The sequence below is a fragment of the Dama dama genome, chromosome 12 (assembly GCF_033118175.1).
Source record: "Dama dama isolate Ldn47 chromosome 12, ASM3311817v1, whole genome shotgun sequence".
Lineage (NCBI taxonomy): Eukaryota > Metazoa > Chordata > Mammalia > Artiodactyla > Cervidae > Dama > Dama dama.
Window position 1 is genome coordinate 75,577,005 of NC_083692.1, and position 26,420 is coordinate 75,603,424.

A 26,420-nucleotide genomic window follows, 5' to 3' on the forward strand; every position below is an offset into this window, starting at 1 on the left:
TATTGCACAGTTCTATAGGCTCTGTGCCTACCTTTAACCACAGTGATATTATCTCATCCATCCGTCTCCCTCACAAGGCTATGAGTCCCTGAAAAACTATTATACCTTTTTGCATTCCGCAAACCAGAAGAACATGACCCATAAAACAATGGATTTGTAAAAGGATGTCAATAAAACCTGGACCTAAAAGAAAATTTTCCATTCCTCTTCCAGGTAACCTCACGACATTTTACTTAATTTTCTCCCATTTTGTTTTCCTTTGAGGCTGCCTTCAGTTTTCACTTTAACTAGATTTTACTTTCAACAGGAGTAAGGGGAGGGGTCAAGTATGTGATGTACTCCAGTACACACAGCAGTAAGTATACCGTTAAAAACCACTCTACTTCTCCCCTGGCCTTACCCCCGCTCAATATTAAAGCAACTCTCAAGTGAATTATCAAAACATTTCACCGCTGTTAGTAAAATATTACTGTGTGTTAGTCACTCAGTTGTGTCCTACTCTCTGCAATTTCTCCAGGTTGCTATTATTTTTAACACTTTGACTATCCACATCCTTATTAATCGCTGCATTTTTCTTGTGAATATTCAGTCTTACTAACCTTTGGAACACAGTCGATTCCCTAACATGTAGCTGGGCCACAAGTAATCACTGAAAAAGAGGTCAATCCTTGATCTTTCCTGGTTTGGATACAGAGATTATACAGATTTTCCTGCTTTCTGACGTTAAAAAGTCTATTTATCCTTTTCTTTTTAAAAACCCTTCCAGTCAGATAGCATTTCAATATCAAAGCATGTTTCGTGTGTGTTGATTCACACAAAATTTTAATGATAAAAAAGTCTAAATTGAATACAATCCAAAATTACTGTCACAATCCCAAGGAAGATTACTCTAAATGACAGAAAATCTTTACTAATTTGCAATCATCTAAAAAAAGAATACCTAATGTTTTTGTCTTGCTGATAATTAAAACATGCTATTTTCATTCTAAAATATATGTAAACTTCAGCTGCTCTTTCCTTTATCAAAAACCCTCGGGACCCCAAGTTTGACACTCGTAATTCCATTAGTTTACAAAACCCTGAAGGGTCCTTCCTTAGGAAACATCTTGAGATACACACACAAAAGCCTAACCCAAACATTTCCAGAAGCTATCACCTGCACCACATCAACTTAAACAGGTGTTATTTCCTAGTCTTTCCAATGAAACCAAGTGGACCTCACACCTCTTACCATCACCCAGGAAGGGTGTGCATCTGTTCCGAAGGCCCCCCTGGCTCCAGGTCATCCTGGCTGCTGCTGCTCCAGGCTGGGCATCCGTGTTGCTGCAGCTTGTGGTTTGTGACGGGTAGTGTACAGGACAAGCAGGATGGGATTTCAAGGGAAACAGGAGGGGGATGGCTTTCTGGGAAAATGCCATCACCATCATAGGTGTTAAGTAATACCACACACATTTTATTGCAGCACAGTTTAAAAATTTAACAAATGAAAGATTAAAAATAAAAAAAAACAAAAATAAAAAAATAAAAAATACAGACGTCCAGAGATGCTCTAAAACAGTTAAGTTAAAGATCAGGAAAAATAAGGTCACAGACTTAACAGCCAGTAAAATTCTTTCGAGCGTGGGGAAGGGGATAAGGGCAAGGGGGGAGGGTTGGGAGAGAAAAGGTTTATGTGCTCAATCCACTTAAAAATGCTAATGCCTTCACTTTCTCTCCCAAGATATAAAACTCCAAAGTCAATCAGGAGGCCGGAGAAATTCTTAATGAACATTCAGAAAAACTCGATTTTAATCCGGTTAAAAATCATCAGTGTCATTATCATCATCATCATCACCATCATTAAGTATAATAATAAATAATAGTAACTAGTAACAACAATAAAAAGGAAATCAGCGGAAAGTCAGGAAAAATGTAAAAAAAAAATTGGAATAACTTACTGTAGCTGAAGATCAAAAAAATCTCACTGTAAAAAAACAAAAATAAAAATAGCCCAGATTAGAAAAACGGGAGGTGCAAAAATGTCAAGTCAGTAAAGTTCATTTCTTTTCTCTTTCCAAAAGCAGTTTCCACAAAAACCGCAAGGGTAAAGTTCTCAGTAGCAGACAAGCAAAGCCCTTTCCACATCATCAATCAATCTTAAAAATACACGAGGAAGTAGAGAGGTCAGTTTATGAGAGGCTAAAAGGCTCCTCCTCCTCTAACCCAATTGCTGCAGAAAAAATAGAAATAGAAATTTAAAAATTACATCTTAAATCCAAGTCCCGTTTTTGGAAACAATTGAAAAAAAAAAAACACCTGTAAATTTGCCGTAGTGCACACCAAGTTGCATCATTATGTTTAAAATGTCTTTATAAAATCAATTTTGGAATGGGAATGTGTGTGTTCTGGAAGGGTGGGGAAGAGAGGTTAAAAATCAAAGCTGAGCTCCAGTGAGTAGGGATGGGGTTCGCCTTGCTGCCCTGTGAAAGGAGAAGGGACAGATTGAGTCAGAGTTCCTCAGAAATGTTGTGCCCTAAACCCCCAAGACAGAAACATCTGTCCATTTCATGTAACATTCTGGTAAAGCATTAACATCCCACTGGATGGGGAGAGCCTCTATAGAATTATCACCTCTACCAGTGACTGGCTTCACAATTCTTCAATGTCAGTAGGTGACTATTTTAATTACATATGCACCTATATTCCCTTAAGGGTCTCAAAAAAAAATCCACATTCAAACGCTCATCTTGATAATCAGTTTAGTAGAAGAAAATTTAGAAAAACCAGGTAAACAGAGATGAAGTGAGCAAATGTCAAACATCAGAAAGCAGATTCGTGTTTTAAATTTTAGGCCCAGGTAGCTTTTCCTACCATACAAACTGAAGGAGAAGGGTCTACTCTGAAGATACATACTAGAGATGACATCTAGTCTCAAAACAAATGAGTGGTCAATCTGTAAGACCTGACAGAACCTGTCAGGGAAACAGTTTACACAAAGAGCACATTAATCCACTCAGTAACAGAATGAAAAGTCAGATGAAAGAAAAAGGTTATTATGGCTACTGACTATACAATGTTAAAAAAAAAAAAAACATGCAAAAAGTACATGTTTCTTTGTGGTCCCACTGTTTACAAATAGTACACATGGCTAATTCCAAGATAGGAATTCTAAGAATCTGAAAGGTACCACCACAACAGACTGGCTAAGATTTGCAATTAGACTGTAGGTCTTTGAGCAAATAAGAATGACTGTACTTGCATTTTAATATTCAGCCATGAGATTTTATTCTATCCAAATGTCAGTGGACTAAAAAAATTTAAGCTGAGCTTAAAAGTGTTCCTTAAATCAATTACAAATTAATGACTACAGCAATGGAAAAGGTACTATTAACTCTATTTTTGAGAAGCAGCAGACCACAGAAGCTACTTTTACGCTTCGACTGTGTTAAATTTTAACTGATGTGTTAAATTTTACAAATGTACAAACTATTAAAAAAAAAGTTACAGAAAATGTACAATTATTTGAATGTACATTCAAATATACATTCTGAATGTGTTAAGCGTAAGGGATGTTCAGTTATGGTGAGACATTCACTTTTCTTCTTTGGAATCACAGCCTGAACTTGGTAGTCAATAATGTCAGGATGTTAAATAACTGGTTCATCTACAAACAAATCCTCGGCAAACATGTTATAAGCTTAAAAAGTAATGTGAAAACATTTACATCTTTCAAATTCAAGAACTTAAGATGTCTCCCAAAAAAATAAATAAATAAATAAATAAAAGATGTCTCCCAAGATGCTATGTTTAATTGATTAGCTACCCCTCATAAAAATGATTAACCAAACTGAACACCTAATTGTAACTTTTGCAATTAATAGTATACCTGTAGTTTATACTTTGTCAAACCTCTAGGAGATTTGCATCTTCTAAACGGGTATTCTCAAACAGAGGGCTGCCAAACAAGATAGCATGGCACATATTAGAAATGCAAATTAATAGGGTCTACCCCAGACTGAATTTATTAGAAAGTGGTGATGGAGAGCCCAGCAATCTGTTTTAACCAGCCCTCTTGCTGGTCCTAATGTCTGCTCATGTTTAAAAACTACTATATAGAGTTAAAAAAAAAAAAAACTACTGTATAGAGTTTAATAAAGAATCTCTATCCCCAATTAGGATTGAAACATAGTAACTCGAAGATTATAACCTACCACACTAAATGCTATACCATAAAGCCCTACAGAAATCCCTTTTCCCTTTATAAACCTCAGATTTCCAAGATCTAAGAGAACACACGCAGCTATGCTACATCTTAAAGTTCTGGTTTTCACCACAGTCAACTATCTAGTATGTACAAAATTTTAAGCCTCCCTGATCCCAATGAGAATGAATGAATATATATATTAAGTATGAGCAAATAATGCTCCCCAAAGACAATAAAATGACCTGAAGATTGAAATACTGTTATTAATACAGTTAACAGTAATTACTAATACACAGAAACTGCTGTCAACAAATAAAACTATTTCTGTCCACTATTTAGCCTTCTGGCAACAGATGAATTACAGAAAATAGAAATTAAGAGGTAAGAAGTCTAAGACCCCTTATAAATATAAAACTGAATTTCAGAAAGTTTAACTGATTTGCCTAACAGGTAGGTAATAAGCAGCAGGGGGGAAAAATCCAGTTCTCTTAACTCCTAGACCAGGGTTCTTTCAACTGTCACACTCCCCACGTGACATCTCACACATCCTCCAGTTAATATAAATTAATCTTGAAGATTAGAATAACTAGCTATTTTGGAGCTTATTCCTTGCTTGTTTCGAACAGAAATTCCATCCAAAACAAGGTCACGCTATGCAAAACCCTCTAGAGACCTAATCAGGAATAAGGTGTTTATATCCTCTATCAAAGAAAACAGCAGGAAGCATTAAGCATGGGAAACACAAAGAGGTCCTCCAAGTTTAAGGAGCCATCCTTCTTAAATCCCTCTTCTCCAGCCAACATGAAAATGTTACTAATGCCTATCTATTTGAAATCAAATCTAGAATTATTTCAGATATTAATTTTGTGGCCAAATCATCCCGGATGAGTGATATTAAACTGTTACCTTGGTACATGCTGATCCTAAAGAACCCATTTCTTTTTTTTTTTAGGAACCCATTTCTAACACCTCAAGGCAAAAAAGGTGCCCTTCAAGTAATTTTCATTTCCATTTAAGGATTTAACCATTCTTAAATACTTATTTCCTACATTTCTCTTTATTTGCCAACAATATTAGGTGTATGATTTCCTAAATTAACCAATCATTGCCCTTTTAAAGTCCATGTGACAATATAAATGCTTAAGCTTTTATTTTTTTAAAGGCAAAGCTTTTGATTCCTATTACAAAATCTATATGGTAAGGGATCAATATATAGCTACCTAGAGTAACAGTTTTAGCTTCTGTTCCTAAGGGACAAATTTACCCAATCTGGGCTTAAACTGTGCTTAACATTACTTTTTGTGAATGTTTAACGCATTATGAAAAACAAAATCACCTAAATCTTACACAAAGATTAAAAAAAAGCGGTTTCTTGGATAAGTGAATGTGATACTTTGAAGCTTATGTAATTTTTACAAACTTGGCAAAAATTGTTTAGTAATTTTCAGGGCTTAGCAAATAGCAACCACCGTAATACCTGCTTAACAAAAAGCATATAGTTATGCATTTTTGCCAACTTTGGGATGGTCCGGAAAATTAATGCCAGAATATCCCGAAAATCAAACTTCACAAAATCTTAGGACTTTACATTAATAAACGCAATACTCATAATCTTTTCCCCAAGAGCAGTTTGGGAATTTCCAGTTGCCGCTAAGTTCTGTAATTACTTTTAGTATCTACTATTCAACGGGGAGGTAAAGCCACTTGACTTAACCTGGCGACCAAATTCCTTACTAGTTCGGCTGATTAATATGACCCAGGCAACCAACACTCATGCCTCGGTTTCTGTCTAAGAAAGATAGTAATACCTACCTCAAGCAAGTTCCACTAACTTATTTATTTCAAGTGATTTGTAACCTGCAGATAAAAATCCAGCTTTAATTATTACTGTTAATATGTAAATCAGATTACAATTTTTTTTAATAAAATTGAAAATATTTCGAGGTCCATCATTTGGTTAGAGAGGCGTAAACTAAAAAGTAACCAGTAAAATGTTAAACCTATTGTTTTCATATTTATACCCTGCGGTACGCTCCAGAATTTGGAGGCTTGCGGTTCAAAAAATTTCTGTTTGATAACCCTTCCCCATCCCCCACCTAATTTTAAAATTTAACAGGAAGCATCGACACTACATTAACTGGACTACATTCATGAGCATTTTTGATCATCCCTTTCACAATTTCAGAGTCCTCATGGTCACAGAAAATGAAAGAACAGCCGTTAACACAGGTGAGCGAAAAAGAAAAACAGCATTTTCCCTGCCGGTTGTGGCCTAGAGGACACTGGGTTAAAAATCTACGCAAGGGCTGAGGCCTAGAAAACTCCGCGTAAGATCTAATCCCCCAAACCAGAGAATAAATGGGAGCCTGCTTACTCTACCGAGGGGAGGGTTCCCTCGTCCTCTCTCCCACTCCACCTCGCGCTCCCCAAAGAACCCAGCGCTTCCCCTTCTTCCGCTCCCTCCACTTACCAGGAGGGGGAAGGGAGAAGAGATTCGATTCTGAATCTCCTACCCCTGGGTTCTACGTGGAGAAGCCGATTGCTGCTCGAGGTCGGCAACGCGGTCGCAATCGCTCAGTCTTCGCCTCTTCACAAAATGGCCCCCGAGTCTTCTCTGCCGCCGAGGCGAAGGTCTAGGCCCGCCCCACTCCTGAGAATCCTCCTATTGGCTGCGAGTTTTCTCGCTCCCGCTTCTCATTAGACAGTTCTACCGCTCTTCACAATTCTATCCAATCACAATCAGCAGTGGGTTAGACTAATCTAGAGAATTTCCACATGCGTGGGAGAAACTAGTTTGTAACTGGTTATAGTTCCTGTCATTTATCTTCTGAGATATGCTTATTGGCCACTGTACCCTGACGAAGCTCTGGGTGGAAACTTGCCTTTGTAAGGCGCACCGCTTCACATCCGGGTATCCGAGATGTCTGATTGGCGGTCTCAGTATCCCATCCCTGCTCTTCAGAGCGTTTAGAAGGCGGCCCACCCGGATCTTGGAATTCCCGCGGCGCGGGGGGCGGGTAAAGATTGCCGGGTCTTGTTTGGTAGACTTCCGAAAGGTCTGCCCTAGCTCCCGGCCTGGGTAAAAGGAAAAGCTGTAGCCCGTGGTGTGGACCAAAAAAAATTGTTTTTTTCTTTGACTGGGGAGAGAGCACTAAAAGCTAGAATACAAACCAGCCCTGCAGTTTTTCCAACCCTAGAGCTCCTTTCTGGACATTTCTCAGCTTGCCAAGCCCTTCAGACAACCCATTGTTTCACGCAAAACAACTGACTTAGTCACCTCTCCACAGCAAAAGGTAAATAAAGTCTAAAATACTGGCCTGGAATACTACAGCATTCGTCCTCTGGCCGCAAGTCATCTCACTTTCTAATACCCTATATGCCAACCAAATTGGTTCAACGGGCCAGCTCTCCCCAGCCCGAACCCACAATCGGGTCCCTTAGTTCTCCGCATCCTGAAACGATCCTGTCTCCCACCTACTGGCATCGTCTGCACTGCAGTCCCTCTGGTTATATTATAGCAGCCGAACACGCAATGCAATAAGGGCCAGCTGTGCTCGGAATAGGACTAAAGGATATTTCTCTGTGTAGTTGGGGAAAGCAAGACGCAGAAATCTACAGAATGTGATACTCTATGCATTTTAAGGAATATATGCATTTGTGAATACAGTTTTATGCATTAGTTTCGAATTAATTCTTAATTTCAGAGAGAGTCACAAGGAAACTTACCTGTCACATGGCAAAAATCAAGACAATTTTAGTAACGAGTTTAATGTCCTTTACTCAAATGTAAACAATTCATGGTTGGAAGAGTATGGTGACTCACAAGCAGTGGAGCACTGCCCCAGGGAGTTTGAGCAAGAATGAGCTTAATACAGACTTAAAAGCAGCAAGGCAATCAAGAGTTTGGTCGCCTGCGGTTGTGTATCTGACCTTATTTAGAAAGATTAAGGAACAAGGAAATAAGTATACGGCCTAAAAAGTATGGCGTTTGAGAAGATTGACTGACTAGGTGTACTGCGTTTCTGGTCAAGCTGATCTTTTACAGGAACTTGAAGTTTCAGTTTGCTAAGGGGACACCCCCAGCTGGAGCTACTCCAGATCGGGCCTAGAAATTTATTTGGACGTATCTTTGGGGAGCGAACCTTTTACATTTTTCAATGGTATGCGTTTCTTTACAATTTGAACTTTTTGCCACATGCATGTATTGTTTTAAGCAAAAACAAAAAGCATGCAAGAAAAAATAAACTAAAATGTTAATAGTGGTTCCCCCCTTGTGGGAGAACTTGTGCTTTTTTTTCTCCCCTTAAACTTCCCTGTGCTTTTCTTTATTTTCCTAGTTGTTAAGTTTGACAAGTAATCAGAGAGGAAACATCTCCAAGTGCTTAAAGCCTCAGCTCAGTTGCCACATTGCAATTTATTTAAAATGACCTCATTGCACTGTGGTTAATTTTACATTCATCTCTTCTCCTCTGATGGATAGTATGTTTTGATTACAGAATTTGATTCTTATTGCCCTCTGTATTCCCTTTGCCTACTACATGTCCTAGGACCTTAAACAGAGAGTGTCTGAAATTTGTGTTAAATTAATTATTAGCTTTTATTTATCAGGAGAAATTGTTATTTTCTCTGAACAAACAGGTAGACTATCCTTTTTTCTATTAAATATTTTATACAGTTCTTACTCAGAGGAACCCAGATAGTATGAGGCTTGATTGACATGTTATTTGTGTGTTTCTTAAGTAAACAAAAATAAATACTAGCATGTTTTATTGCTCATGGTTCTCATAGAATAAAAATATTTATAAAATTTTAATATTTAAATTCATTTTACCAGAAATCAATTTTACTGCATGATCTTTGACATGACCTACTTATTAACTGGGGCTTCCCAGGTGGCTCAGTGGTAAAGAATCCACATGCTAATATGGGAGATGCAGGTTTGATCTCTGAGTTGGGAAGATCCCCTGGAGGAAAAAATGGTAACCCACTGCATTATTCTTGCCTGGAAAATCTCATGGACAGAGAAGCCTGGCAGACTACAGTCCATGGCGTTGCAAAGAGTTGGACAAGACTAAGCATGCATGCACACACTTATTAACTATCACTGTATTTGGTGCAAGGGAGTACTTAAGAGAGAGCATTTATGTTTCTTCCAAGTTCTCCCCATTGCTAGATGGGGTGGATATGGAGGATCCAAGAAGAATTAACATCCAATCCCTCCATCAAGTAGCTTGAATTTACTAAGGGTGAGAAAACAAGTGCAAAAATAGCATAATACAAGGCAGAATGCAAAGCACCATGTTGATCATAATCATTCACAATTATCTAGTTTTAAGACTCTTACAGAGCGGCAGGTGAATTGGAGAGTAGGAAGTTTCCTTTATCTCTTCTACTTAAACACCCTTAAACTTCTTAAGTTGGCTGCTTTTATTAAGTGACTCTGTATACATTGTAGAAAGCCATTAGCCAGACTTCAGTAATGGAGGGGCAGTGGGAGAAGAGATAGGAAATAGAAATAGTAATTCCTTCAGTTCAGTTCAGTCGCTCAGTCGTGTCCGACTCCTTGCAACCCCATGGACTGCAGCGCTGCCAGGCTTCCCTGTCCATCACCAACTCTCGGAGCTTACTCAAACTCATGTCCATCACGTTGGTGATGCCATCCTACCATCTCATCCTCTGTCATCCCCTTCTTCTCCTGCCTTCACTCTTTCCCAGCATCATGGTCCTTTCAATGAGTCAGTTCTTTGCATCAGATGACCAAAGTATTGGAATTTCAGCTTCAGCATCAGTCCTTCCAATGAATATTCAGGACTGATTTCCTTTAGGATGGACTGGTTTGATCTCCTTGCAGTCCAAGGGACTCTCAAGAGCAAAACAGCATAATACAAGGCAGAATGCAAAGCACCGTGTTGATCATAATCATTCACAACTATCTGGTTTTGAGGCTCTGAAACCTAGGTTTACAGAGTGGTGGGTGAAATGCCTTACCTTGGGCTAAAGAGAAAAAACAAAACTATACTTTTGTCTTTGATTCAAGAAGGAATTTCTCTTTTAAGAAGGCTTTATGTGGCTTAGAGGTATTACCAGAATAATGTGGCCCCTGCAACCTTTCTTCCTCCCAGTTCTAAGCCACCTGTCAAGAGGAAAAAGAAAGGAAAAGCTGCAACAGCTTTGAAATGCCTGATTTGATTTTTAATTGACTTACTGGCTGAATATTTTCCTCAATATCTGTCATCCTACATATCCTCAGTGTACCTAGTTATCTACCTTATTCTATTCAACAAGTCAAATAGGACTTTACCAATACAATTCTCATTGCCTCTCCCTCTGCTGCTGCTGCTGCTAAGTCACTTCAGTCGTGTCCGACTCTGTGCAACCCCATAGATGGCAGCCCACCAGGCTCCCCATCCCTGGGATTCTCCAGGCAAGAACACTGGAGTGGGTTGCCATTTCCTTCTCCAATGCATGAAAGTGAAAAGTGAAAGTGAAGTCGCTCAGTCGTGTCCGACTCCTAGTGACCCCATGGACTGCAGCCTACCAGGCTCCTCCATCCAGGGGATTTCCAGGCAAGAGTACTGGAGTGGGGTGCCATTGCCTTCTCCAATGCATGAAAGTGAAAAGTGAAAGTGAAGTCGCTCAGTCGTGTCCGACTCCTAGTGACCCCATGGACTGCAGCCTACCAGGCTCCTCCATCCAGGGGATTTCCAGGCAAGAGTACTGGAGTGGGGTGCCATTGCCTTCTCCGAATACCCAACACTACTTTATGCTTTTTTTTTACCCTGATTGGGAGACCTTTCTGACTGTTGACAATCTATCTTCTACAGGCAATCATATTCTACCAGAAAAATGATATGGTAAAGATATTACACAGCACTTTCAAGACCCTTAAACTTTGAATGCATCCTGTTTTACTATATTGAGTCTGTCCCTCAAGCTGATCCTGCAAACTGCTCTCATGATAATCATTTGAAAGCATTCACTTTTATTGTGACTCCTATACTAAAATCCTATAATAGCGCTCTGTTTCAGTCCTACATTTTCATTGTTTCATTCACAGCTCTTTCCTGACTGGCCCCTCATTACCTATCAGTTATCCCTTCCACAAGGCCCTACATCTGGCAGCCCCTGCTGTCCTCCAACAGGGCATAGATTCTCCAAAAAAGATGTTATACACTGTTAATAATATTATTGGTTTATTGGTCACTTTGATTGGATTATATATCCTCAAGGTTTCTAGTGTTTTTTTTTTTAATTTTTTTTTTTCCAGTGGGTTTTGTCATACATTGATATGAATCAGCCATGGATTTACATGTATTCCCAATCCCGATCCCCCCTCCCACCTCCCTCTCCACCCGATTCCTCTGGGTCTTCCCAGTGCACCAGGCCAGAGCACTTGTCTCGTGCATCCCACCTGGGCTGGTGATCTGTTTCACCATAGATAGCATACATGCTGTTCTTTTGAAATATCCCACCCTCACATTCTCCCACAAAGTCCAAAAGTCTGTTCTGTATTTCTGTGTCTCTTTTTCTGTTCTGCATATAGGGTTATCGTTATCACCTTTCTAAATTCCATATACATGTGTCAGTATGCTGTAATGTTCTTTATCTTTCTGGCTTACTTCACTCTGTATAATGGGCTCCAGCTTCATCCATCTCATTAGGACTGGTTCAAATGAATTCTTTTTAATGGCTGAGTAATATTCCATGGTGTATATGTACCACAGCTTCCTTATCCATTCATCTGCTGATGGGCATCTAGGTTGCTTCCATGTCCTGGCTATTATAAACAGTGCTGCGATGAACAGGTTTCTAGTGTTTTAGGGGTTTTTTCTATTTTTATTTTAAAGCTTTCCAAATGGAAATATCCTATTGTTTTTTTCTAATAATTTGTGATTATTGTAAAAAATTAAAATACAGAAAGAGTGAAAGCATCTATGTGCTCTGTCCTCCAAAAACATTCATTCTTAACTATTTGGTATAGATTTTTACAGTTTTTAACGATGTACATATGGATTTATTTTTACCTGAATATCTGTAATCAGAGAACTTTTTAATCTTTTTCTTAGTAACCAAAACCTTGAGCTCAAAAATTTAAAAATAAGTAAAAAATCTGTATCCATAAAGCTTGAAAAAATTAGAAAGATTAAAGCAACTCAGAATCATGACATCTAGTGGTTTTGAGGTCAAGTAGTATCTGATTTTAAGTATTATTGGCCACCATTATGTTAAAAATAGGGAAAAAAAAACATAACTTTTCTATAACTGTGTGTGAAGTACTTTTCATGTGGCAATTTTATTATCCCCAGTTTAAAGGTGAGGTAACTAAAGCACAGAGAAATTAAATCATTTGCCTAAAGTGGCACAGCTAGTTTTTGATTCAGCTATGATTCTGACTCTAGGAAGTCTGATTCTAGAGTGCATATAACCGTACATAGTTATTAATGTAAGATTTGCCACAGTGAAAATTTTATTTATTGAACAAATATGTATGAACAAATACATGCTATGTAATAAGCAATTGTGCCAAGTACTGTAACAGATCACAAGGACATAGAAGTAAACAAAATAGATGTAGTTCCTGATGTTCAGAACAGAGTCAAGTATTAAATGAATAATTCGGCAATTGCTTATAATAAATTGCTACTAAATATAAGTACCTGATGCTATGGAATCTATATAATATAGGCCCCAGCACTTTCAAGGAAATGTGAAAATAAATGACTTAAGAGGACTTTTTCTTATTTCCTCAGTTTCTTTTTTCCCATTTCTACTAAATGTTTTTCTCCATTTTTTCCCTTTGTCTTCTTTGCTTCTCTTCTAATTTTCGTCCCAGCAATGACCTAAATCTGGTTTCTTGCAGGTTAAGCCTGCTCTAACACTCATGCCATCTGTTCTCCTTCTAGCTCTGCAGCACAAGATTTTATCCTCTGGTAGTTTTTCTTTAAGCTAATCTTTGTACAGCTTACAAAGTACTTTACAGTGGACAAATCTTACATTTAACAATTAGTGCTTATTTTACCTATGATGGTAGAAATTGACCTTTTGAGAAAACATCTAAAGGTTATAAAAATACTGTGTGAACTGGCCCAAATCCTTTCAAGTCTGAAATTTTATTTCGCATAGTAATTGTTTCATATGGTTGACCATTATAAAATTTACCCAGGAACTCTTTAAACATAATTTTGGAGAGCTTTCTTCATGTCTGAGAAACATTACCGTAGACTGATTCTTCTTTTTCATTCATTTTATTGATGTGTAGTTGATCTGTAATGTGTTGATTGCTGCTGTACAGCAAAGTGATTCAGTAATACATATATTTATACTTTTTCGTATTCTTTTCCATCATGGTTTATGACAGGATATTGAATAAAGTTCCCTGTGTTATACAGTAGGTCCTTGTTCATCCATTCTGTATATGATATGTTTGCATTTGCTGGTCCCAAACTCCCAGTTCATCCCTGCCTTATCCCTTCCACTTTGGCAACCACCAGTGTGTTCTCTGTATCTATGAATCTGTTTCTGTTTCATAGATAAGTTCATCTGTGTCATATTTTAGATTCCACATATAAGTGATATCATATGACATTTGTCTTCCTGATTCTGACTTACTTCACTTAGTATGATAATTTCTAGATCTATCCATGTTGCTGCAACTGACATTATTTCATTGTTTTTTATGACTGAGTAATATTCCACTGTGTATATGTATCACCTCTTTATCCATTCTCTGTCAGTATACATTCAGGCTGTTTCCATGCCTTGGTTGTTTTAAATAGTACTGCTATGAACATAGGGGTTCATGTTTCTTTTTGAATTATAGTTTGTCCGGATATATGCCCAGGAGTGGTATCATATGGATGGATACCACTGGATCATATGGCAGCTCTTACTATAGCTCTTACTATAGAAAGATTCTTACCTTTTATCACTATTCCACAACTCCACCCCCAGAACACTGCCTTCTTGTCATCCCAATTTATATTCAGATACCTAAATCCTAGGGCTTCCCTCGTAACTCAGTCTGTCAACAATCTGCCTGCAATGCAGGAGACCTGAGTTCAATTCCTGGGTTGGAAGATCCCCTGGAGAAGGAAATGGCAACCCACTCCAGTATTCTTGCCTGGAGAATCCCATGGACGGAGGAGCCTGGCAGGCTACAGTCCAAGGGGTCGCAAGAGTTGGACATGACTTAGCGACTAAACCACCACCACCACCTAAATCCTAAGACATACTCCCTTGCTCACTTTCTCATTGTTCAGAGAACCCTGACTACCATTTCCTTCTGGGGAGTGATAAAAACAGAATAGTAGGGGTCAAAACATGATATATTTGGGGAATTTGAAGAAATGCTGAATTAGGGGTAATATATCCCAAAGAAAGGTGGCGTGCCTTTGAATTGGCAAAAATGGAATCTTAAACTAGCCAATCAGGAATTGCCTAATTCACACCCCTTAGGTAACCTGCCTGATAGACCCATTCCCTAAAGGATGCAGTAACTAAGCACTCTTCTGTCTAGTATAACTTCCTTGTTCCCATTGCCTTCTGCCTATAAAAGTCTCATTTTGTACAGCTCCTTGGAGCTCCTTTTGGTCTGCTAGATAGAATTCTGCCTAATTTGTGATTGTTGAAGAAAACCAATAAGATGTTTAAAATTTACTCAAGTTGAATTTTGTGTTTTAACAATACTTAACACTATTGAACTGTACACTTAAAAATTCTTAAGATAAAAAAAAATTATTAAGATAGTAAATTTTGTTATGAGTATTTTACTAAATTTTTAAGAATAAATTTAAAAAGAAAATAAATGATTCTATTTTTATTTTAATTATTATCTATGCTTTTATACATGCATAAATCAAAATGATAATAGTAGTTATCTCTGGGTGTTACGATTACCAGTACATTTAATTTTCTTCTTTTTATTTTTCTGTTTGTGTCTACCATGAACATGTGTTACTTTTACAATCAGAATGGTATTATTATATCTCTAACTTCTTGGTGACTTAAATTTCTTTAACATGGAACAAAGCCTTATAGTCTACATTTAGAAGTATATTAAGCCTGGGTCTTCCCTGGTGGCACAGTGGATAAGGATCTGCCTGTCTATGCAGGGGACACAGTTTCAATCCCTGATCCAGGAAGATTCCACACGCCATGGAGCAGCTAAGCCTGTGTACCACAACTACTGAGGCCGAACTCTAGAACCTGTGTTCCACAAGTGGCTGGAATGAAACGCCCTCACAGCACAACAAAGTGTAGCCCCCACTTGCCACAACTAGAGAAAGCCCACGCGACAAAGACCCGGTGCAGCCAAAAATAAATAAATAAATAATTAAAATGATTGCTTTAAAAGAGCATATTAAGCCTAGTGAAAAAAAATCAAATAATATAAATTCATTCTAAAATGTATTGAGGATGTCAGGGGAAAAACAAGAGATAACTTGTTGTCTGAAAGGAGTAGGAGGAAACGTTTAAAAAATCAGAGATTCAGAAAAAAAGAGAGCGAAACCACCAAACACAAACTTGGCCTACTTCAAAATTTTGCCCAGAACTAGTTCTGGTTAGATAAGCCAAAAAAGGAGAGAAGACCCAAGATCCCTGAGAAATTGCTTGGGCAAGAAGTGATCTTGGGTGCCAAAAAAGCCAGTTTTTATAGTTCTGACATTTAGACTTGGGGAAAATATTAAATTGGATTTTCTTGTTTTTACTGGGACACTTACTGTGTTCTGAGTAGTCTTTATAAATCCTAATTGTCTCTCTTAGTTTGTTCATAGGACATAAGGAAGTCACACAGTGTCCATTAAATATGCTAACCCTCCTGGGAATCTCTTTTCAATGTATATACTGAGTGTGCATAAGAAAGAGAATTTGGGGACTTCCCTGGTGGTCCAGTGGCTAAGACTCCAAGCTCCTAATGCAGGCAGCCCAGGTTCGATCCCTGATCAGGGACCTAGATCCCACCTACTACAACGAAACAGTCTGCATGCTGCAGTGAAGATCAGAGATCGCACATGCAGCAACTTAGACCCTGTGCAGCCAAATAAAATAAATATTTTTTATAAAAGAGAATTTCACATAACAGTTGAAACTAGATTTCACTTAATATATAGTATGAATGCAGTGACCAGCATGCAGAATTTTTAAGAACATCTAATTTTCAAATATCAAGTTCTGTTGTTGCACAATTACATCCCAGTATTTGGTTTGAAAACCATGGTCACAATGATGAAATATATACATTCTTTTACTTGAGAGGGTCCTGGCACACATGGATTGAGTAGGCACATTGATCCCACCAATGGAGCAGTTTGTCACCTTCAAAGAGATCTCAGGGCTCCAGAAAGTCTCCCACTGTTGTTGCCCTTCAGGAAGTGATTCAAAGATCCTTCTCCCAACACCAACACATTTCTGTTAATCTCAGATCAAATAAATACTTTTTCAGCCTTAGCTTTAGTTGAGAAGTTGGTATGTTAAGGAATGTTTTAACTGCTCTTTCTCCAACCACAACAGAAACAGAAAAAGTGCAGGACCTTCAAGCTCTGATCTGCAAAGAGTTAACATCTTAAGAGCTAAACAGAACTGTATTAACTCCTCTCTTAACAAGCCAGGAAGACAAGAGGATTCTGCCGGACTGGAGGACACCAAAACAGTTAGAGAAAAGGATAAGAGAGAGCTCTCTAGAGGAAGCAAGAACTGTAAGTTTGTATCGAATACATGTTTATAGTCTTCCATTTCTTTCCCTGGGGTTTTTGAGAGGAGTGAAAAAGGTTTATTCATTTTGTATTGCGCCAGTCTCCCAGGCATCCAGACACAGTGTCACTGGGCTTCCCTTGTGGTTCAGATAATAAAGAATCTGCCTGCAGCATGGGTCAGGAAGGTTCCCTGGAGAAGGGGATGGCTACTCACTCCAGTATTCTTACCTGGATAACTCTGTATTGTGCCAGGCTGCTAGGCATCCAGACACAATGTCACTAGGTCATCTTTAATCCTGTCACCTTCTTCACTCCATCCCACACCCAACTAGTTGGCAAGTATTTAGATTCTCTTTCCTCAGTGTCTTTGTAATCTATCCCAGTCTTCCATCTCCCTGCCACCATCCTTCCTAGTTCAAGGTCAGTTTCCTGAACCACAGCAATATCCAAATGCTCTTCTCTGCCAGTCTCTCTAGTGCACTTATTCCAGATGAATCTTCCTAAAGCCTTTCCACAGTCCTAACTCTGTTGCTCTTGTGCTCAAAATGTGTAATTCCACCCATCCTCTGCAGAATGAATATAACTCCTCTAGTTTATATGCAAGGTCTTCCAACATATGCTTCCTTTCACTTGAATTCTCACAACTCTGTTTCTCAAATTTGTCTGCCTACCTGCTTCTGTCAACGACCACCCTGCTCTTTGCCCATCCCTGACTCTATTCAAACTCTCCTCTCTCTGTATAAACCATTCTATATCTCCACCCAGACCCCAACAATCCTCCTTCTGTAAAGCTTTATCTGATCCTTCAAGTAAATGTGAATTTTAATCTTCCTCTATACTGTCATTTTGCTCTGCTCTTCTCAGATTGACTTTTTCTTTTTTTCTCAGATTGACTTTTTATATTTCACCTTATAGCCAAGGATGTGCTTTTCTCATTTCTCCTCTCCTTATTAATTATTCACTTCCTAAGAGCAAGGCCTTTATTTTTCTTTCCTTTCTGTAGGAAACTACATTATTCTTTATTATTATAATTGACACTGTATAGCATAATGATTTGAATTACATATATTGTGAAATGATTACCACAGTTTAGTAAACACCCATCATCTTATATAGACACAAACTTAAAGAAATATAAATACATTTTTCCTTGTGATGAGAACTCTTACAATTTACTCTCTTAACCACTTTAATATATAACATACAGCAGTGTTAATTATGTTTATCAAGTCTATTACATCCCTGGCACTTACTTATTTTAGACATGTAACTGGAAGTTTGTGTACCTTTTGACCATCTTCATCCAATTCCCATTCTGCTCTCCCCCACCTCTGGTAACCACAAATCTTAGGGCTATATTTTTTTCTCCATGTAGCAACTGCACCAAATGGGCATTCAGTAACATTTGCCAAATTAAGTTCAGTCCAAATTCTAGGTGTTCCTGTCATCTTTCAGAGCATTCACACAACTGACACTGAAATTAGAGCCTACACTTTTCTCCAAAGCTTCTCTTTATCTCTGCTCCAAGTTTCTTTTTCCAGGGTTACATCTCCTTTCTGTCCTCTTAAATAAGATCAGCTCGTCCTGAGTTCCCTCACTCATGGTTAAATTATTTTCTCTAAGAGTCCATTCACAATTTGTCCCTTTCTTCCCCCAGATTTTCAGTTCGAAGGAGCCCAACTTCAGTGCCCGCTTTCAGGGACTTGTCTGTTTATCAGACCTGTTAAAGTTAACTTCTTATGCAATGGGAAGACCTGAATTCCTAACCTATATTAAATTTAAAACAGTTAAAACATTACTTCTATATTTTAACACATAGGTCCACTTAATCCATGAATTTTTAGAGGATGGAAGAATTTTTACAACATCATTTCCTATGCTCTACTGAAATGCTACTGACAATCCTTTGAGCAGATTTCTCACCTGATCTTTACAGTTTTCTTCTTTTTTCTCTCTTCTGCTCAAGTAAGTGACACCATTATGGCTCTCACTTCACTGTGTTCTTAGAGATGAGAGAGAATTAATGCAAAACTTTGTAAAATTATTAAAAGCAACTCTAAAAAGGAAAACAATTTCTATCACAACCCAATATAATAGTGATACATTAGTTGAAAAAGTATGATGTATCTGCAGATACCAGGCACTCTGTTAGGAACAAAGATATCCTCAAAAGAGCTGATAGGCTAGTAAAGAGACATGTGATGTTCAAATACCATAGAGAATTAACTTATACTAACAAACATATAAGAATATTACATATATATATCATAATATAAATCATTAACTTATATCAATAAATACAATTAGAATTATCAATTGGCCAGAAACTAGTTCAGCAAAAACAACAAAAACAGCTAGCATTTAGCTAATATGGAGTCTATACTGAGTGCCAAGCATTATGCACACTTTTTATAAGCATTATTTCAGTTGACCCTAATCATAATCATATGAGATGAGTATTTCATCCCTATTTTATAGGTAAGGAAAATAAACAGAGTGGTTAAGTAACTTCTCCATGGTCAGACAGCAAAAGAAAGATGTGAATCATGTCTTTCTTATTCCTAGGCTTTTGACCATAGTCACTGTTTACAGTTCATTTTCTTCAACTTTAATCAGGGGTGAGTATAAAATCAGATTAAGTGGAGTTGGCTGTATGATTTTGATTTTTATGTCATCACACTGGTTTTATACACCAATCACTATGAACGAGTTATTCTTTGCCCTCACTCACCTACCGTTGCCCCAGGGCACTACAATTCTGAATATCATCACTGCCACAAATTTATTTTTGTCTTTCATTCCATTGAGTGCAAAACAAGTGATAAAGTCGTCTTCTTTATATCTACTCTCCACTCTTTTCCTCCTGAGCCATTACATCTGGTCACTTCATTGGATTTGGATGTCCCTTCACAGTCTCTCCTGGGTTTTCTTTTCTGGCATTCTGATAGCCTCCATTTCATTCTTAGAGCTTCTTTGACCAGTTTTAGTGGTGCTTTTCAGTGGCTCCACAGTACCACACAGCTTTGGTGGTGTATTTTGGAGTGGTCATAAACCAGGACAATCTTCTCTGGGTCCAAATAATATTAAAGAACCACAGAATCTCTTCCTTTACTACAGCTTCATTTTTGTAAATGGCTTCAGGTGAGAGACATTCAGGTCTCTGATGTAGTCAACCCTCCTTTCCTTTTATCTTACTTTTCTACAATAGACTGGTTGAGAAAATGTGGTAATATAGCAGACATTAAAAAAAATTTTCAGTGTGAGGATTGACTTTAAAACAAAATGGTTTCCTTGGTTGCTTACATTTTGCCGTTATCCTAGGACTGTTGTCTAACATGAAACTTTTGGGTGATTGTCAGCTTCCTTAATATAGAAATGTGTATAGATCCATTTAGAATTATGTCATTTGAAAGATATTCTCCACTTATTGTGGTTTAAAAAATGAAACATCACAGAACAGAATATGAATGATTCAATTCAAGTTAAATTGTCTGGAAAATAAGTCAACAAAATGTTAATGTTTTCTCCCAGTAATAGAATTTCTCCATCATGCTTTCTACCTTCTTCTTTGTATTTCTCTGCTTGTTCAAAATAAGCTTATGAACAAGCTTCTTCAGTTGACAAGTCAAGCTAGTTTCAGCAAAAAGGGGAATTGTTTTAAGGACATAATACTTTCGTGCAGAACCTAAGGGCAGGAACAGAGACAGGCGCTGGGGAAGACTAAAATCAGGGACAGGAAACTTTCAGTACCTTTTAACTCGACCATTCAGTGTTGGTCTCTCTCTTGACTTGTTTATTCGTTCACCTATTCATTCACTCAGTATATATTTATTAGGTGCCTACTACATTCTAAGGACTTCCTAGAATGTAGGTGGTAAAGAACTCACTGCCAATGCAGGAGACAAAAGAGATGCAGGCTCAATCCCTGGGTCAGCAAGAGGGCATGGCAACCCATTCCAGTATTCTTGGCTAGACAGAGGAGCCTACATTCTAGGAGTTATTCAAGTAAGAGGTAAATAAGAGAAACCAATTTTCTGCTTTCGAAGCCCTTATGTTTCAGTAAGAGGAGGCAATAAACAAGTGTAAATAAATGAGGTAGTTTCTGGGTATGGTAAGTGTTACTAGTGAAATAAACAGGGCAATGTGATAGAGGAAGTAATCACTTTAGTTGCAAAGTCAGAGAAAGTCCTCTTGGCAGATGAGAAGATGCTGAGAGACTGAAGAATAAAAAGGAACTAGCCATGTGAAGAGTAAGGGAGAGATCATTCCAGCCAAGTACAAATGTTCTGAGGCAAATACTATATGTATATATAGTATTTAAAGCCAGGAGATTGGATATTACAATTCAGAAAAAGAGGTTTGAAGTGACTCTGCAGATGGAATTTCCACAGTTATTTAGGCTGCAAATCAGAATATGGCCATCCCAGAAATCCCAAGTTTACCTAATAGTTCTAGTCATCCACAGAGGCTAAATTTAAGTCTCTTAGTTCCATTTCCAAATGCCTGGAAAAAGAATTTGATTGGCCCAGCTTAGGTCAGTTGTCTACCCCTGGTCTAATGAGCAATGACTGTAGGAACTGGACCACAGACTATAAACCAATTACTGATGTGTTGGTCCCTATCACCAATACATCCCTATAATGGAGTAGCAAGGGGTTCAGAGGCTCATTTCCTAGAGAAAGGGGATGGTCATTGGCTTCCAGGCTGAGCAGACACTTTAAAAGTGATCCAAAATGATATGGATCAATTCTATAATTGGAAAAATTGATTTCTTTCTTAATAAATAACATCATTATTACCGAATGCTTGGTTTTATCCTTTAGTGTAGAGTGATTCACATCACTATAGAAAAGACTATGCCATGTCTTACACCATCATGAAAGTGTTGAGAAATTTCTGCTACCACTTAAGTCTAGCGTGCAGAAGACACCCCCAAATTGCAAGTAACTGACTGAAGGTTTCCTTTATTTCAGTGTCCTGTGGTATCTCTCATAGCTTGGGAGATGATATGACATCTTATCTTCTGGAGGACCATACAGCAAAGGACCTGATAGGAGACATAGACTCAATACCTCTGATGATACCAGCCTCGAAAGGTAAACTTGGTGTCTGAGGATGGATGCCTTTTAGAATGAAACCAATCCTCAGTCTGTTATTGTGGGGCGTCTTGCTAGTCTTCACAGTGACTGCTTTGCTCTCAGCCCTTTTCTTCAATCTTCTCAATGTTTTCTTCATATGTTCTTATAATAAAAATTTTATTGTGTGGGTTTATGAGCACCACAAACACAGAAAGTGAAAGTGAAGTTGCTCAGTAGTGTCCGACTCTTTGCGACCCCGTGGACTGTAGCCTACCAGGCTCCTCCGTCCATGGGATTCTCCAGGCAAGAATACTGGAGTGGGTTACCATTTCCTTCTCCAGGGGATCTTCCCAAACCCAGGCATCGAATCCGGGTCTCCCGCATTGGAGGCAGACGCTTTAACCTCTGAGCCACCAGGGAAACACAAACCATAAACACAAGCCAAGAACAAATGAGCGAGTCTCATTCACCTATGCATGTGATCAGCCCTTCACTCTCACTGAGCAGAGGTAGGCAATTTAAAAAAAGAGAGAGAGCACAGCCCCACTACCACTTCTTCCCCACTCACCTGAAGATATTTTTGTAACTTTGTTCACACACTCCCACTCCTCAGCCCTATTCATAGCTACTGTTAATTCTCTTTTCACCTGATTTCACTTCTGTAAGTTTTATTTCAAAGATAGGGCATTTTATGCACTGCTCATGGGTGTATAAATGGTGTGATCATTTTGGAATAAAAGCTTGGCATTATCTAGTAAAACTGAATATGCAGCTTTACTTCTGGGTATAAAATGGCAGAGGTTTTTGCATAGACAAGAGACATAGATCAGAATATTTATAGCAGCATTGTTCAAAAGAGTAAAAAACAGAAACAGCATAAATGTCCATCGATTAGAAAAATGAATATACATTGATATATAGTCCTACATTGAAATAATAAATTTGCTTTCTCTATAATAAATAAATAATTTTAATTTTCCTTACAAAATTGTAAAGAAATACAAGGCAGTTATTAATACAACATTCAAGATAGTGGTCACTTCTGGAGGAAGAAGGGAATAGTAATGGGTGAAGAACTTACAGAGGGCGCTAGTAATCTTTTGTTTCTTAAACTGGTATGTATGTTATGTGCACTTTATTATTATTATTTAAACTGTCCATATGTGTTTTATTTCATAATTTATATGTGTGAGATAGATATAATATATATAATAATATATGTATAATAAATACTGTATATTATACATAATAGTTTTATTGGGATATAAATTAGATACTACAAAGTTCACTCTTTTAAAATGTACAGTTCCTTACTTTTTACTATATTCACAGTTTTGCATTCATCTCTACTACCTAATTTTAGAACATATAATTACCCCCCCAAAAAAAAACCCCTTATAGCAGACATTCCCCATGTCCCCACTCCCTGCTCCTGATAATCACTAATCTGCTTTAAGTCTCTATGGATTTCCCTATTCTCGACATTTGCTATAAATGTTATCATACAATGTATGATTTTCTGTGTATAGCTTCTTTCACTTAGCAAAATGTTTTCAAAGTTCATTCAAATTGTAGCATTTATCAATGCTTCATTTCTTTTATCACATTTTATTTATACATTCACCAGTTAATGGGCATTTGAGTTGTTTTCACTTTTTGGCTTTTATAAATAGTGCTGGTATGAACATTCATATACAGGTTTTATATAAACACATGTTTTCATTTCTCTCAGGTATATACCCAAAAGTGGGATTGCTGGGTCATATGGTAACTCTTTATTATTTCAAGGAACTGCCAGATTATTTGATAGCAGTTGCACATTTTTACATCCCTACTAACAATGTATAAGAGTTCCAATTTCCTCATGTCATCATATATAATACTACATGGTCCAAGATCACAACAGTTTATGTCCATATTTTCTTCTAAGAATTCTGCAGTTTTAGCTCTTACACTTAGGTCTGTGATCCATTTTTAAGTTAATGTTTAATATGTGGTGTATGGTAAGGATGCAACTTCATTCTTTGTGTGTGTATGTAGATTACCTTGGGTAGTATGGTCACTTTAATAATATTAATTCTTTCAGTTCATGAACACAATATGTGTTTCTGTTTGTGTTGCCTTCAGTTTCTTTCATCAGTGTCTTGTACTTTTCCAAGTACTGTCTTTTACCTCCTTAGACATGTTTATTCCTAGATATTTCATTCTTCTGATACAATGGTAAATAGGATTGTTTTCTTAATTTCTCTGATAGTTTATGATTATTGTATAGACATTCAATAAATATCTGTATATTAATTTCATATCCTACAACTTTACTGAATTCATTGATGAGCTATAGTAGTTTTCCAGTGTTTTTACGATTTTCTATGTAGAGTGTTAAGTCATCTGCAAACAGTAACAATTTTACTTCTTTCCCAATTTGTGTTCCCTTTATTTCTTTTTCTTCTCTGATTGCCATGGCTAGAACCTCCAAAACGATGTTGAATGAAAGTGGCAAGAGTGGACATCTTTGTTTTTTTCCTGATCTTAGAGAAAATGTTCTCAGCTTTTTACTGTTGAGTATGATGTTAGCTGTAGGTTTGTCATATATGACCGTTATATGCAGGACCCTTGGGTTGGGAATCCTAATGTGGGTCTCAGACCTCTTACTCCTTTGTGAGAACCTCTACAGTGCATTCATCCTCCAGTTTGTGGGTTCCCCACCTAGAGGTATGAAACTTAACAATACCTTGCACCTACCTTGCCGTTCCTGCTTTATCTCTTTGGTTGTAGGAGATCTTTTGTTGTTCTGCAGATAGTTGTGATTTTGGTGTGACTGTAATAGGAGGTGAGCTCAGGCCCTTTCTACTCGGCCATCTTGGCCAATCTCTGGGCGATATCTTTAAACTTCATCATTTTGAAGAAGAATTGAGACTTCAGAACTGGAACACAAATTCAGCAAGATTTAAAAGTGTGGTAGACTTGATGTTGACTCCCTGAGGACTGGATTAGTATATACTTCCTGCTTAGCTTTCCACTGGTCCCGAAGATGCAAATATGCAGAACTTCCAAACCATCAGGTTCAGAAGAAGGTGCCTGCAGGTTTTGAAGAGAGGAGAAAGGTAGATCATAATATTTCAGTGAGAAATCTACTATGTTCCTGTTGTCCTTTAACAGTGCATAGTTGGAGATTTTGTGCTTCTTAAAGCTTTAATTGTTGCACAGATAAAGCCCATGAAACATGAACTGGCTGAGATGGTTGTCAAAGTTGGAAAAGTCATAGAACTACTGACAGAAAACCCCTGTGCAGGAAATAATTACCTAGAGAATTCAGTCAGTTTGGAGACCATCTATACAACCAAAAATCTAAAAGAACTCAATATTTCTTCAGCACAGTAAAGGGAGTATGGAAGAACGTGCCAAAGTAAAGGTTTTACACTTCTGATTTGTGGGAAAAGAAACTTTCCTAGGTGTCATTACAAGCAGTGTCCAGTTTCCCTTCTGTTCTTTATATAGCTAAATAGCTAAAAGTAAATCAAATAAAGTGTTTGCTATAAATGCAAATTTTCATAAAAGATTCTGGTCATGCTATAGATTTTCTTCCTTGTGATCATACTTTCCTGTTAAGTGTCCCTAGCAATCAGCTGCATCATTTTCAACTTCATTGGTTTCGAAGTTGTATTTTTTTTTTTCATTCCAAGCAATTTTGAATTTATCTTAGAAACTTTGCTTTGGAAGAAAAAAGAGTTTGATCACATACAAATAAAACTGTATTAATGGAATATTTTTATAGCATATATTTTAAAATTAAATTTTAAAAAGTTAACTTTAGGCACTTCCCAGGCAGTCCAGTGATTAAGACTTCGCCTTCCAATGCAGGGGGTGCAGGTTTAATCCCTGGTCGGGGAGCTAAGTTTGCACATGAAAAACTCATATGCACTCACAACTGAACTCACAACTGAAAAACTCACAACTGAAAAACCGAAACATAAAACAGAAATAATTTCAATAAAGACTTTTAAAAAATGGTCCACATTAAAAAAATGCAACATATTAAAAATTAATTTTAATATTTTTTCTGATATGACCAATTCCAAAAGAAAATAATAAGAGTATTTATGGTAGTTATGCTGTACAACTAAAAATGTTGACATTATAATGTTAACCACTTCCCTGGTGGTACAGTGGATAAGAATCCACCTGCCAATGCACGGGACACAGGTTTGATCCCCAACACAGGTCCTGGAAGACTCCACGTGCAACTAAGCCCATGTACTACAACCACTGAAGCCCTCGCACCCGCCTGAGACTGAAACTACTGGGTCTGCATCCTGCAACTACTGAAGCCTGTGTGCCTAGAGCCTGTGCTCCACAACGAGAGAAGCCATCACAATGAGAAGCCTGTGTACCACAATGAAGAGTAGCTCACCACAACAAGAGAAAGCCTGCACACAGCAATGAAGACCCACCCTAACCAAAAATAAA

At 37.7% G+C, this 26,420-nt stretch overlaps 2 protein-coding genes across 12 annotated transcripts in view; one reads left to right on the forward strand and one right to left on the reverse strand.

The window, feature by feature from the left end:
- The window catches only part of HNRNPC (heterogeneous nuclear ribonucleoprotein C), a 44,842-nt gene extending 38,042 nt beyond the window's left edge, over positions 1-6,800 (reverse strand). For 4 of the 11 annotated variants that reach the window (XM_061157713.1, XM_061157712.1, XM_061157710.1 and 1 more), the window contains exons 1-3: positions 6,654-6,800; positions 1,938-2,459; positions 1,232-1,403 (exon numbers count right to left, since the gene is read on the reverse strand). The gene's annotated coding sequence lies outside the window, so the exon portion shown is untranslated. Of the gene's footprint in view, positions 1-1,224; positions 1,404-1,937; positions 2,460-5,995; positions 6,041-6,653 lie in introns of all 11 variants that reach the window. The other 7 variants (XM_061157705.1, XM_061157703.1, XM_061157707.1 and 4 more) reach the window with 7 other exon arrangements.
- A 341-nt stretch (positions 6,801-7,141) lies between these two features.
- RPGRIP1 (RPGR interacting protein 1) overlaps positions 7,142-26,420 on the forward strand; it is a 71,271-nt gene continuing 51,992 nt past the window's right edge. Inside the window, 3 exon segments of the mRNA XM_061157731.1 lie at positions 7,142-7,476; positions 16,694-16,878; positions 21,849-21,971. Of these exon segments, the coding sequence (XP_061013714.1) occupies positions 21,884-21,971 (88 nt within the window). The 5' untranslated portion in view covers positions 7,142-7,476; positions 16,694-16,878; positions 21,849-21,883.